Source organism: Scyliorhinus canicula, chromosome 12, assembly GCF_902713615.1.
Source record: "Scyliorhinus canicula chromosome 12, sScyCan1.1, whole genome shotgun sequence".
Taxonomy (NCBI): domain Eukaryota; kingdom Metazoa; phylum Chordata; class Chondrichthyes; order Carcharhiniformes; family Scyliorhinidae; genus Scyliorhinus; species Scyliorhinus canicula.
The window spans coordinates 118,284,557-118,297,109 of record NC_052157.1 but is presented as its reverse complement, the minus strand read 5'-3'; the positions used below and the strand labels follow the sequence as shown (position 1 = coordinate 118,297,109).

Sequence of the window (12,553 nt, the reverse complement as noted above, 5' to 3'; positions counted from 1 at the left end):
CTGCTTGGCTATATGTTCCACTTGTGCAAAGCACATTGATGGTAGTGCCACCCTATCTTCGCCTTAACCCCATCTTAAGTACTTCCCTTTTTTCAGTCACCTCACCTTGTGCCACCCCCTCGACTCTTGTAGAATCTCCAATGTCTACCCTCCCCAACACCACCCTGTGTTTCTCCCGAGATATCCTCTCTTCTTCCCTACCTCAACCTTTGGACTGTGCAACTGCTCATCCTTGGTGTCATATTTCCTTGCCCTGTCTCCTTTCATTCACTGCCTTCCCTAAACTACTTCCTGCACCTTCACTTTTCTTCCTTCTGCACCTCTGTATTGTCAGACTGCTAGCCTGGAAAGAAAATTGGAATTGTAGGAGTCACCATTTTCCCCCAGCCAACCATTTGGAAGACCAAAGCAAATCTCTTCTTGCAATAACTTCATCTCCCTCCTCAACCACTGTCTCTAGCTAAACCTGTCTCTGTGCAACCTATTCTATAGTATTCCAAACTGAATTACGCAGCCTGATTACACATAGGGTGTCTCGGGTGGAGAGTAGCAACTCTGCATCATTCAAAACACCCATAGCACCCACTTTACATTACCTGTGACATGACAGGCAGGGGGATTCGTTCAATATGTCCGACCACAACAAAACTCTTCAACGGTGAATCAGTTGATGGCTGTGAAGACAGATGGATGGTTGCAGACTGTCTTGTCCTTAATTATACAGGCTTGTCTAATCACTGCAATCAGGTAATGCAGGTGGCAAAATATCCCCCACCTCCACACTTGGTAAACTTTGGCTCATTTCAAATTCTGACCATATCCTGTCCTGCACCAAATCCTCCTCACCCATCACCCCGATCCTGACTGAGAATTAGTTCCATTCTCTTAACACTTCCAAGTTTAAAATTCTTGTCCTTCTGTTTAAATTCCTTGGTGCCCTCAGTTCTCCCCATCTCTGTAACCTCCTCCTGTTCTACAGCCATGCACCCCACCAAACTGTTCATTTCTCTGATTGAGACCTAACACACAGGGCAACCTTTTGATTGACATGTTTTATTTGTCCCTTCGAATATCACATTTTCTGGCTCAAATGTTCATTTCACGCATCAATGAAGTGCCTTTAGGATGTTTTTCTACATTAATGATGCTCTATAAATGAAAGTTCTTAAAAAGGAAGCAGCAGAATGAACAATTAAAATCACCAGAAGGGGAGGATATGAAATATGAAGGATGATATAATTATGTGGTGGAAGGATATGGAACGTGACCAAAGGATGAGAGATGAAATTAATTTCTCATACTTGCATTTCAGGGAGAGAGACTGAGTCGATTTGGTTTCAGAACAGAAACTGCAGGGACTGTTACCATCAAGTTTCATTGCATGCAACAGTGCAGGTGGGTGAATCTGACACCAGACAAAGTGGGTGACTTGAGTCGCTGGACCAGGTGAGTGATGTTTACCAACTGGACGTTGGTACCCCGGTCACCTCCCCAGCCATGACCTGGTGAGTTATTGACCCAAGTGCGGAGCGTGTGGACTTGGGGTATCCAGTCATCAGTCAAACTGAGTAACCGGAGCAGTCAGCATTTCAACAGTGTGTGTTCGATGATTGGGCGGGGATGGGTTGAGATGTTCCAAATGAATGAAGTCTGCAAAATTAAGAGCAAAGAATGCACCTGCATAATCTGTCTGGGCATCAGAATCACACCTGTACAGGGGCGGCACGGTTGGCACGGCGCCATGGACCCGGGTTCGATCCCGGCCCCGGGGCACTGTCCATGTGGAGTTTGCATATTCTTCCCGTGTCTGCAGGGTCTTATCCCCACAACTCAAAACGAAGTACAGGTTAGGCGGATTGGTCACGCTAAATTGCCCCTCAATTGGAAAGAAAAGAATTGGGTATTCTAAATTAATTTTTACAAAAGAATCACACCTGTAGGAGAATAATGGTCTGCTTCAGCTCTGGCGCTGGCGTGGCTCTCATTGTACCTCATCTCTGTGTCAGGTCTGAATACCTTCACAGGCATCATTAGCCATCTTTTCATTGGATAACCCTGATTACCTATGATCCCCGAGGAATCTGGGCTAGAGGACAGGTCTGCCATCAGTGAGTTCATAAGGATGTATGGGTTGTGACTGAGTGGAAGCTCTTTGTCTTTGTGAAGGTGTATGGCTATCCAGCAGAAGCCTTAATACTGTAGTTACGTGCATGCAGTCGATTGCTCCCTGCACCCTGGGGCAACCTACAACCAGTGAAAATCCTCAGGCTCTATCCATTTGTCTTTGGACACCTTGTGTGAAGGAGATGTAATTTGCATCCCTTTGGAACATTGTAGCTGTGAGCACCTTGATGCAGTGGTCTGCAGCAAGCTGTGTTATCCCAGTGAGAACTCCACAGGCTGCCTGGAATGAGCCTGTTGCGAAGAAGTAAAAGGCCATCATGACACCCAAAGCAGTTGGATAAGATCTCCCTTGCAAGCATCTCACATGATGATTCCACAGTCATCCTTGAAGGCCTGAGTCATCTTCTGCACAGAGTCTCACTTGGTATCAGGTCACTGCCTGCATACCCTTGGGGTAACATTAGCTATTCTCCGCCTTCACTGCGAGTTTCTGGTCTTCTGACGATCGGAGTCTAGCATGGCTCTGTCCCCTTCGTGAGGAACCACACCACCCCGAGTCTCCCTCTGTTCCCTTCTTCCTCTCAGCCTCCTCCACCTCATTGTTCTCTCCTCCTCATTGTTCTCTCCTCCTCATTGTTCTCTCCTCCTCATCGTTCTCTGCTTCTCATCATTCTCTCCACCTCATCATTCTCTCCACCTCGTCGTTCTCTCCACCTCGTTGTTCTCTCCATTTCACTGGAGGTTGTGCCTCCAGTTGAGACCACAGTCACATCTCTCCCTGGGTTATAGACAGGAAAATGTTGAATAAACGAGCAAAAGACCCCTCTGAATGAGTTTAAACTGCAAAGTCAAGACTCTGGTCTCAGCTGCAGTTTCAAAAGCCCCCCATCAAGCTTTGCTTCTTTTTTTAAAAAAAGGATTCTCACCCTGAAGGCATATTATTGCCTTCTGACCATATTACTGCATTGAGATGGGTACTTAATTAGCTCAAATGCCTTTTAAATTGATATTGAAATAACGCAGGCGGATTCTCAACTTTTTGACCTATCCATACTGTATTTTCGGAATCCGGTGTGATGAAGTTGGAAATGGTGCCCAACGTCATCACGCCCCATAATACCCTCCATGAAGCAGGAAGCGCTCCCAATCATGGTATATATTATTCGGCTCAAAATGTCAACCAGAGAAGTATTTGATTATTAAAATAACATCTTGGGCTAAATAGGGGGAGGGAGGCATACAGTATCTTCCTGATTGCTAATCAGAGTTCTGAAAATGGGTTTAGTTTATTTTTATTCGTGGGATATATGTCGGAGGTAATGCTAGCTTTCATTTATTCCAATTCCTACACCTGGTGCTGCCGTAAGGCAGACTTCCATCTGTTTCCATAGCTGGTAATTCCCGGAGCGGGTCACTAGTTTCTCACCAGGGGCTTGTAGCTTGCGGGCGCCACCCCACATCAAGTGTGGCTGACCCGGAATCTCTCCCACTCGTACAGCTAGCCATTAACATGTTTGGAAGAATTTACAGGTTGACACACTCAACTTGTGTGGCTGCATTACGACCTCACCGTCCGTGGCCATCATGTCCTGGGATGGGACTCAAACCCAGAGTTTCTGGCTCACAGTCCGGGGCGCTACCCTGCATTTATTGCTCACAGCTAATTACCTTAATGATGGTGGTAGTGAGCTGCTTTCTTGAATGCACAGTGACCTGCTAGCCCAGTTTAGAAGCAGTTAAAAGTCAACCAAATTGCTTTGGGTCTGGAGTCACGTATAGATGAGACCATGGAAGGGTGGCAGATTTCCTTCCATGAAGGACATTAGTGAATCGGTTAGAATATTACAAGCCAGTGGTTGCTTGGTCATTGTTATAAATGATGTGGAGATGCCGGCGTTGGACTGGGGTGAGCACAGTAAGAGGTCTTACAACACCAGGTTAAAGTCCAACAGGTTTGTTTCAAACACGAGCTTTCGGAGCGCAGCTCCTTCTTCAGGTGACTGGAGAGGTATGATCCAGAAACATTTATATAGACAAAGTCAGCGATGCCGGACAATGCTTGGAATGCGAGAATTTGCAGGTAATCAAATCATTACAGATCCAGAGAGAGGGATAATCACAGGTTAAAGAGGTGTGAATTGTCACAAGCCAGAACAGTTGGTGGAATTTTCAAGTCCAGGCCAGATGGTGGGGGGTGGATGTAATGCGACATGAATCCAAGATCTCGGTTGAGGCCGCACTCATGCGTGTGGAACTTAGCTATAAGTTTTTGCTCGACAATTCTGCGTTGTCGCGTGTCCTGAAGGCTGCCTTGAAGAACGCTTACCCAGAGATCCGAGGCTGAATGCCCTTGACTGCTGAAGTGTTCCCCGACTGGAAGGGAACATTCCTGCCTGGTGATTGTCGCGCGATGTCCGTTCATTCGTTGTCGCAGTGTCTGCATGGTCTCGCCAATGTACCACGCTTCGGGGCATCCTTTCCTGCAGCGTATGAGGTAGACTACATTGGTCGAGTCGCACGAGTATGTGCCGCGTACCTGGTGGGTGGTGTTTCCACGTGTAATGGTGGTATCCAAGTCGATGATCTGGCATGTCTTGCAGAGATTGCCCTGGCAGGGTTGTGTGGTGTTGTGGTCACTGTTCTGAAGGCTGGGTAATTTGCTGCAAACAATGGTCTGTTTGAGGTTGCGCGGTTGTTTGAAGGCCAGTAGTGGGGGTGTGGGGATGACCTTGGCAAGATGTTCATCTTCATTGATGATGTGTTGAAGGCTGCGAAGAAGATGTCGTAGTTTCTCCGCCCCAGGAAAGTACTGGACGACGAAGGGTACTCTGTCAGTGGTGTCCTGTGTTTGTCTTCTGAGAAGGTCGGTGCGCTTTTTTGCTGTGGCGCGTTGGAACCGTCGATCGATGAGTCGAGCACCATATCCCGTTCGTACGAGGGCATCTTTCAGCATCTGTAGGTGTCTGTTACGCTCCTCCTCGTCTGAGCAGATCCTGCGTATACGGAGGGCTTGTCCATAGGGGATGGCTTCTTTAATGTGTTTTGGGTGAAAGCTGGAGAAGTGGAGCATCGTGAGGTTGTCTGTGGGCTTGCGGTAAAGCGAAGTGCTAAGGTGACCGTCCTTGATGGAGATGAGTGTGTCCAAGAATGCAACAGAATTTGAAGAATAGTCCATGGTGAGTCTGATGGTGGGATGGAATTTATTGATCTCATTGTGTAGTCGTTTCAGTGATTCTTCGCTGTGGGTCCAAAGGAAAAAAATGTCATCGATGTATCTGGTGTATAACGTCGGTTGAAGGTCCTGTGCGGTGAGGAAGTCTTGTTCAAACTTGTGCATGAAGATGTTGGCATATTGAGGTGCTAATTTGGTCCCCATGGCTGTTCCATGCGTCTGGATGAAGAATTTGTTGTCAAAGGTGAAGACGTTGTGATCTAGAATGAAGCGGATGAGTTGCAGAATTGCGTCTGGAGATTGGCAGTTGTCGGTGTTGAGGACTGAGGCTGTTGCAGCAATCCCCCAGTCATGGGGGATGCTGGTGTAAAGTGCCGAGACATCCATTGTGACGAGTAATGTTCCTGGTTCAACTGGTCCATGGGTGCTGAGTTTCTGTAGGAAGTCCGTCGTGTCGCGACAGAAGCTGGGTGTACCTTGTACGATGGGTTTCAGGATGCCCTCGATGTGGCCAGAGAGGTTCTCACACAAGGTCCCATTGCCTGAAACGATAGGACGGCCTGGTGTGTTGGTCTTGTGTATTTTTGGGAGGCAGTAGAGATCTCCAATGCGGGGATTACGTGGGATGAGAGCACGTAGGGTGCTCTGAAGGTCTGGATCCAAGGTCTTGATCAGTCTGTTGAGTTGGCGGATCTGTTCCTTGGTTGGATCTGAGGGTAACTGTCTGTAGTGTTCCTGGTTGTCGAGTTGTCGGTATACTTCTTTGCAGTAGTCCGTTCTATTCAGTATGATGGTGGCCCCTCCTTTGTCTGCTGGTTTGATGACAATGTTGAGGTTGGTCTTGAGAGCGCGGATGGCGTTGTGTTGTGGTTGGGTGACATTCGGGGCTGCCTTGTGAATGCGACTGATGAATCTGGCATTGACACGACTTCTGATGGCTTGAGCATACATGTCGAGTCTAGGGCAGCGGCCTTCCGGAGGGGTCCAATTCGACTCTTTGTCAACTATTGTCAACTTGTCAGACTACACCCTTCAACCAGATGAAATCGAAGTCCTCAGCAGAGGGCTCAATTTCTGCACCACCACCAAAATGGACCCCATCAGTCTTGCGGCAGACACGGAGGAATTCATCAGGCGAATGAGGCTCCGGGAATTCTTCCACAGACCCCAAGAGGCCGACAGCGAACCCAAGGAGACGACCAATGAACCGGAACAGCAGACCGCGAGATCTGCGGTGCAGCAAACGAAAAGGAAAGAGTCGAATTGCACCCCTCCGGAAGGCCGCTGCCCTAGACTCGACACGTTACCCAGCCTTCAGAACAGTGACCACAACACCACACAACCCTGCCAGGGCAATCTCTGCAAGACATGCCAGATCATCGACTTGGATACCACCATTACACGTGGAAACCCACCAGGTACGCGGCATAAACTCGTGCGATTCGACCAATGTAGTCTACCTCATACGCTGCAGGAAAGGATGCCCTGAAGCGTGGTACATTGGCGAGACCATGCAGACACTGCGACAACGAATGAACGGGCACCGTGCGACAATCACCAGGCAGGAATGTTCCCTTCCAGTCGGGGAACACTTCAGCAGTCAAGGGCATTCAGCCTCGGATCTCCGGGTACGCGTTCTTCAAGACAGCCTTCAGGACACGCGACAACGCAGAATTGCCGAGCAAAAACCTATAGCTAAGTTCTGCACGCATGAGTGCGGCCTCAACCGGGATCTTGGATTTATGTCGCATTACATCCACCCCCCACCATCTGGCCTGGACTTGAAAATTCCACCAACTGTTCTGGCTTGAGACAATTCACACCTCTTTAACCTGTGATTATCCCTCTCTCTGGATCTGTAATGATTTGATTACCTGCAAATTCTCGCATTCCAAGCATTGTCCGGCATCGCTGACTTTGTCTATATAAATGTTTCTGGATCATACCTCTCCAGTCACCTGAAGAAGGAGCTGTGCTCCGAAAGCTCGTGTTTGAAACAAACCTGTTGGACTTTAACCTGGTGTTGTAAGACTTCTTATTGTTATAAAAATTAATACTTTATTCCAAATTTACTGAATGGACGCAATTTAAATGTCCCAGCTTCCGTGGTGGGATCAGGTTTCTGTCACCGGATCAGTAGACCAGGCCTCTACCACTGTGCGATTGTACGCTTGAATGTACGGAACCATCAGGTTGGAACAGCACAAGATTCTGCTGGGATGGTCACTCATGATCAAATATCCTGCTCACACTTATGCATTGAATCGCACATGAAGATCAGACATTTCAACAAACCATTGCGGTGGAATTGTCGCCCAGAAAGTGACTCCTCTGGGGAAAGAAGCTCTCCCACTGGGCTGTTTCCTTCTTGCATTCATGCACCGTACACACTGTGATGGTGTGGAAGCGTGTAATTTGTAGTCCCTTTCTCACATGGCCAAATCCTAATTTTTGCTGCGTTGTGAATCAAAATGCAGTGCCGATACCTGGCACTTACCCTACAGAGTCTGTGGGCTGCCCTCCGTCTGATACCTCAACAGTGTCTGGGAGTAGAATGATGAAGTGGGAGAGAAAATTCAGTGGAAAACGCAGCAAAGGAATAATAAAGAACCAGTGCTGCAAATTCATTTGATGGTGTCACTTGGATAACTATCACTGCTGGTAATCTAATAAATGCCATGTTTGTTTAAATTGAAATGTGTGCTCTGTGTGAATCTATTTGTTTGTGTTGTGGTGCCTTGATAGGACTTTTCTTGATTCAAGCATGGCAAGGAAGAGATCGCAGAATGTTCTGGAACGCATGGGAGGACTTACTCATCAGGCCTCCCTCCACTCTGTGCTAGGTATGTGATCATTGAAATACGGCCATGTAACAAAACTGCGTGTCGGCTCGACTGGATGTTTGTGTCATAAATTTGTGACATGGGAAATTACTGTTTAAATATCTGGTTTCTTCGTGATCTTTGCGTTGTGTGAGTAGTCTGTGTCATGTTAGCACACCGCAAGGGCGGCTCAGTGGTTAGTACTGCTGCATCACGATGCCGAGGACCCGGATTTGATACCGGCCCCAGATCACTGCCGCTGTGGAGTTTACGCATTCTCCCCGTGTCTGCGTGGGTCTCACCCCCACAACCCAAAGATGTACAGGGTAGGTGGATTGGCCACACTAAATTGCCCCTTATTTGGAAAAAAAAAAGAATTGGGCACTTTAAATTTATTTTTAAACAATGTTAGCACACCACTATGTGTTATACTGTGGCAATGCCCTGTTGGTGGAAGACACTGAGGGTGGAATTCTCCGCTCCCCACGCCGGGTGGGAGAATCGCGGGAGGGCCGGGCGACTCACGACACGCCGCCCTGGCACCCCCCGCGATTCTCCCATCCCCCGCTCGGATGAATCACCGCTCGCCGTTTTTCACGGCGACCGGCGATTCTCCGGCCCGGATGGGCCGAGTGGCCTGACGTTCCCGACCGGCTCACAACGGTGGCAACCACACCTGGTCGCTGCCGTAGTGAACATGGCGCCAAAGTTTGTGGCTTGTGGGGGGCGGAGAGGGGACTGAGCACCACGGCCGTGCTCGGGAGGGGACTGGCCCGCGATCGGTGCCCACCGATCGTCAGGCCGGCGTCACCAAGAGATGCACTCTTTCCCCTCCGCCGCCCCGCAAGATCAAGCCACCACGTCTTGCGGGGCAGCGGAGGGGAAGACGGCAACCGTGCATGCGCGGGTTGGAGCCGGCTGCCGTCGTGACGTCAGCCGCGCATGCGCGGGTTGGAACCGGCCAACCTGCGCATGTGCGGCTGACGTCACTTAGGCGCCGCCGTCGCGTCATTCACGGCGCGCCACCTTGGCGCAAGCGTCAAGGCCCGGCGGCCGAGATTTACGGAGCGCCGCTCCTATCCCCCTGGGTGGGGGGTAAATAGGGTGCGAGGAGCGGCCTCCGAGGCCGTCGTGAAACTCGGCCGAGTTCACGACGGCCTTCCCGATGCCGCGCGGGAGCGGAGAATTCCACCCTGAGTATTCTGTGGCTTGGATGGGGCATTGTATTGGGAAGTATCCCATTTGTCTGGAAACCTAGGCTTAAATTCTAGCTAGATTGGCTGGGGATTAAAGTCTTTTCTGCCTGCTGGCTGTGAGGTTCCAAGGCATCGGTGCTGCTAAGTTTTGGGCAAGGTACCACACAGGCCTCATTCTGTGAGAAATAACATGTGTTCATTGTTGCATAATAAAATTCAAAGAGACCACACACTGATAAATTGCCATGCACAACAGCAACATTTAAAAGGAAGCACTGGTCCTCGGTAAGATGAGTTTGGGCAATCACAGTTCAGTTTATTGTGGCCAATGGCTCAGCACAAGCAGGTCCTAGGTTTACACTAAATTGATAATCTTGCTCTGAAACCTCAGGGCTGGTGTGGGAAATGTTAAAGGCCTGACTCATGTAGTGGGAAGTGTTCTCAGGTTGGGATGAGGCACCTTTTCCTTCCACTGAGTAAATAGGGTCATCCCCTGATAAGGCAGCAGTTTGAAAAGGTTCTTTGAAGGTTTCTGCATTGAACATTTGTCTTTTCTCCACTCAGCGGCATTTGAGCGAGCTCAGCAACGTATGCATGAAGCACGAGAAAATCTTTCAAAAGACCTGCTGCACTCGTCTACGTCTGCGTCTCTGGATCCGGAGTGAGCAGTGTCATGAGTCAACCTCACTTATACTGGCCTGTGATGTTGTGGGCTGAGAAATTAAACTGACTCAAATCCAATATGCAGCATCATTGGAGGAACCACCTCAGGAGCTTGTATTCAATTTTAATTTGAGCCGGAACATTATACTGTACCGCTTCTTGGCGTTTCCACGTTCAAGCTTTGCGAGTCTGCATATATTTTAAACAGTACCACGAATGAAGTAATGCCTCACTGAGACAACTACAGAATCATTAGGTCAAGAGTTTCTCAGCTGGACCGGTATTCATGGTCATGTGTAAATCGTGATAAAGAAGGACAAAACAAGTCCAAGCTCAAATAAGTTATCCTGCAGGGTATTCGTTAACCCTTGACAGTTCTGCTTCAGAAAATCCTTCACCTGTGACCCTGGGTTACAGACCCCACCCTGGATAGTATATATCTGCACACGCCAAAGGTATTAATTTTGATTCCCAGTTGGTGCTGAACCAGGTGATCTCATTAGCATGAGGGACACTAACTACAAAGCAAAGCGACTTGGGGGAAGAGGGCGATTCAGATGGGTTACCCCTTCTGATTGTGGTCCAAGAACCCTTTGTGAAGATGGATGCACTTTTGAAAGTTGGGTAAACACATTATTTGTCTCAAGCCTCTGTGGTATAAAGGCATGCCAACATTTGCATTCTGCGCTCACAGCTGTAGAATGCCGAGTTAGGGAAGGTGATAGAGGAGATAGAAGAGGCGACAGGAAGTTTGGGGGGAGGGGGAGATAATTTACAATGGGCTGTAGCATGAGGAATCTGATCAGAACACACATCTACCATGCTGGTTCATTTCTTGTTGTACACTCACTCAGACTGCCGACCGGCTTAATAATTGGAATTGTCGAACACTTGTCCCGCAATGCAGTCATCTGCACAATTAACAATTGGGCAGTGTAGAAAGCCACAATAGACTTGCAGCACCTGACACGTTAGACATTCAGAATACTCCCTTCAGTGTATGGATGGCACATTAGCACAGTAGTTAGCACTGTTGCTTCACAGCTCCAGGATCGATTCCTGGCTTGGGTCACTGTCTGTGCGGAGTCTGCACATTCTCCCCGTGTCTGCGTGGGTTTCCTCCGGCTGCTCCGGTTTCCGCCCACAAGTCCCGGAAGATGTGCTTGTTAGGTGAATTGGACATTCTGAATTCTCCCTCACTGTACCCAAACAGGCGCCGGAATTTGGCGACTAGGGGATTTTCACACTCACCTCATCGCAGTGTTAATGTTTTAAGTCTACTTATGACACTAATATTATTATTATGACTTTTGTGTATTGCTCAACCTATTAATTTGTCAAATACCTCTTGAATTTTCTGACATGATCTATATATAGTCAAAACTAGGAGAAAACGGACTGAATTGCAAAATGAGATCCATAGAATACCGGTAAAAATCTCAGTCTCGTTGAATAAATCAAATTCTTTTTTTAAAATGCTATTGGTAAATCAGTGATTGTGCTGCTTAACTTATTTGCTTTACACGTTTTATGCTTCAGTATTTAGGTACGGTCAAGAGGGAGGATTATTGGCTGTGTAACATTGGGATGGTAGCCGGTAAAGGGCTGCTACTGATGGCGAGGTAAATTTGAGTAGCCTGTGCCTAATCCATCCAGCCTCCCAGATGAAGAATTACACTTGGGCAAGGTATTTGAAGACTGTCTATGCGAACTTTTCCCCAGGGTTGGATGGGAAAGAAATTCCAAACACAAACAAATGGTTTCTAGGTCTACCTACGGTTCAAAAAAGTTTGTCATGACTTGCAAAAAGCACTCCACCAGGCGAAGCTGCTGCAGCCTTCACTTATATGTGTATATTTTGCCCTTCATGTGAAAACAGTCCTGGGTTGGGTGAGGAGGGTTTCCTCCAACCTGTTCATGACAAGAAGCTTCGGAAATGCAACAAAGGGGATGTGTTTATGTAAAGTCATTTTAGAGCAAAGAAACTGTGTCACGAATATATTTAGAGTTTTACTCTTAACATAAATTCCTAAATAAGCTATATTTTTCTCCTTTGAGCATAGAAACTAATTGCATCTCAAAGAACAAAGAAAAATTACAGCACAGGAACAGGCCCTTCGGCCCTCCAAGCCTGTGCCGATCCAGATCCTCTATCTAAAACTGCGCTGTATTTAATATAAACGTGGAACTGAAAGAAAATCTTTAACTACTACAAGAGTGAAGTGCTGAGATGCTGGAAATCTGAAATTACAACAGAAAATGTTAAACATTTTCTGTCTTTTCAGCATTTTCTGTTTTTAACCCCTCCTATTACCTTACGTAGGGGTTGCTGTTAACTTTCAGGTGAACCACTGCCTCTAATACAATGACTGCTGAATTAGAGCAGCCCTTTAATGACCTTTCAATCCTCTACATATTAAATAGGAGCAAAAGTAGGCTATTCGGCCCCTCAATCCTCCTTCACCATTCAACAGGATCATGGTTGATCTGTTTGTGTTGAATGAGATGAGAGCGAGTGTGCGCGCGTGCGAGAGATGAGAGCGATGTTACCCCAACACTGAGATTTTGTTTTCCAA

General features: G+C 47.7%; 1 protein-coding gene across 3 annotated transcripts in view; it reads left to right on the top strand.

Moving 5' to 3' along the window:
* mks1 (MKS transition zone complex subunit 1) overlaps positions 1-11,469 on the top strand; it is an 80,523-nt gene extending 69,054 nt beyond the window's left edge. For all 3 annotated transcript variants that reach the window (XM_038813860.1, XM_038813858.1, XM_038813861.1), the window contains 3 exons: positions 1,313-1,395; positions 8,042-8,139; positions 9,879-11,469. In XM_038813860.1, the coding sequence (XP_038669788.1) occupies positions 1,313-1,395; positions 8,042-8,139; positions 9,879-9,979 (282 nt within the window). In that variant the 3' untranslated portion in view covers positions 9,980-11,469. The remainder of the gene's footprint in view (positions 1-1,312; positions 1,396-8,041; positions 8,140-9,878) is intronic.
* Positions 11,470-12,553: the final 1,084 nt, after the last annotated feature.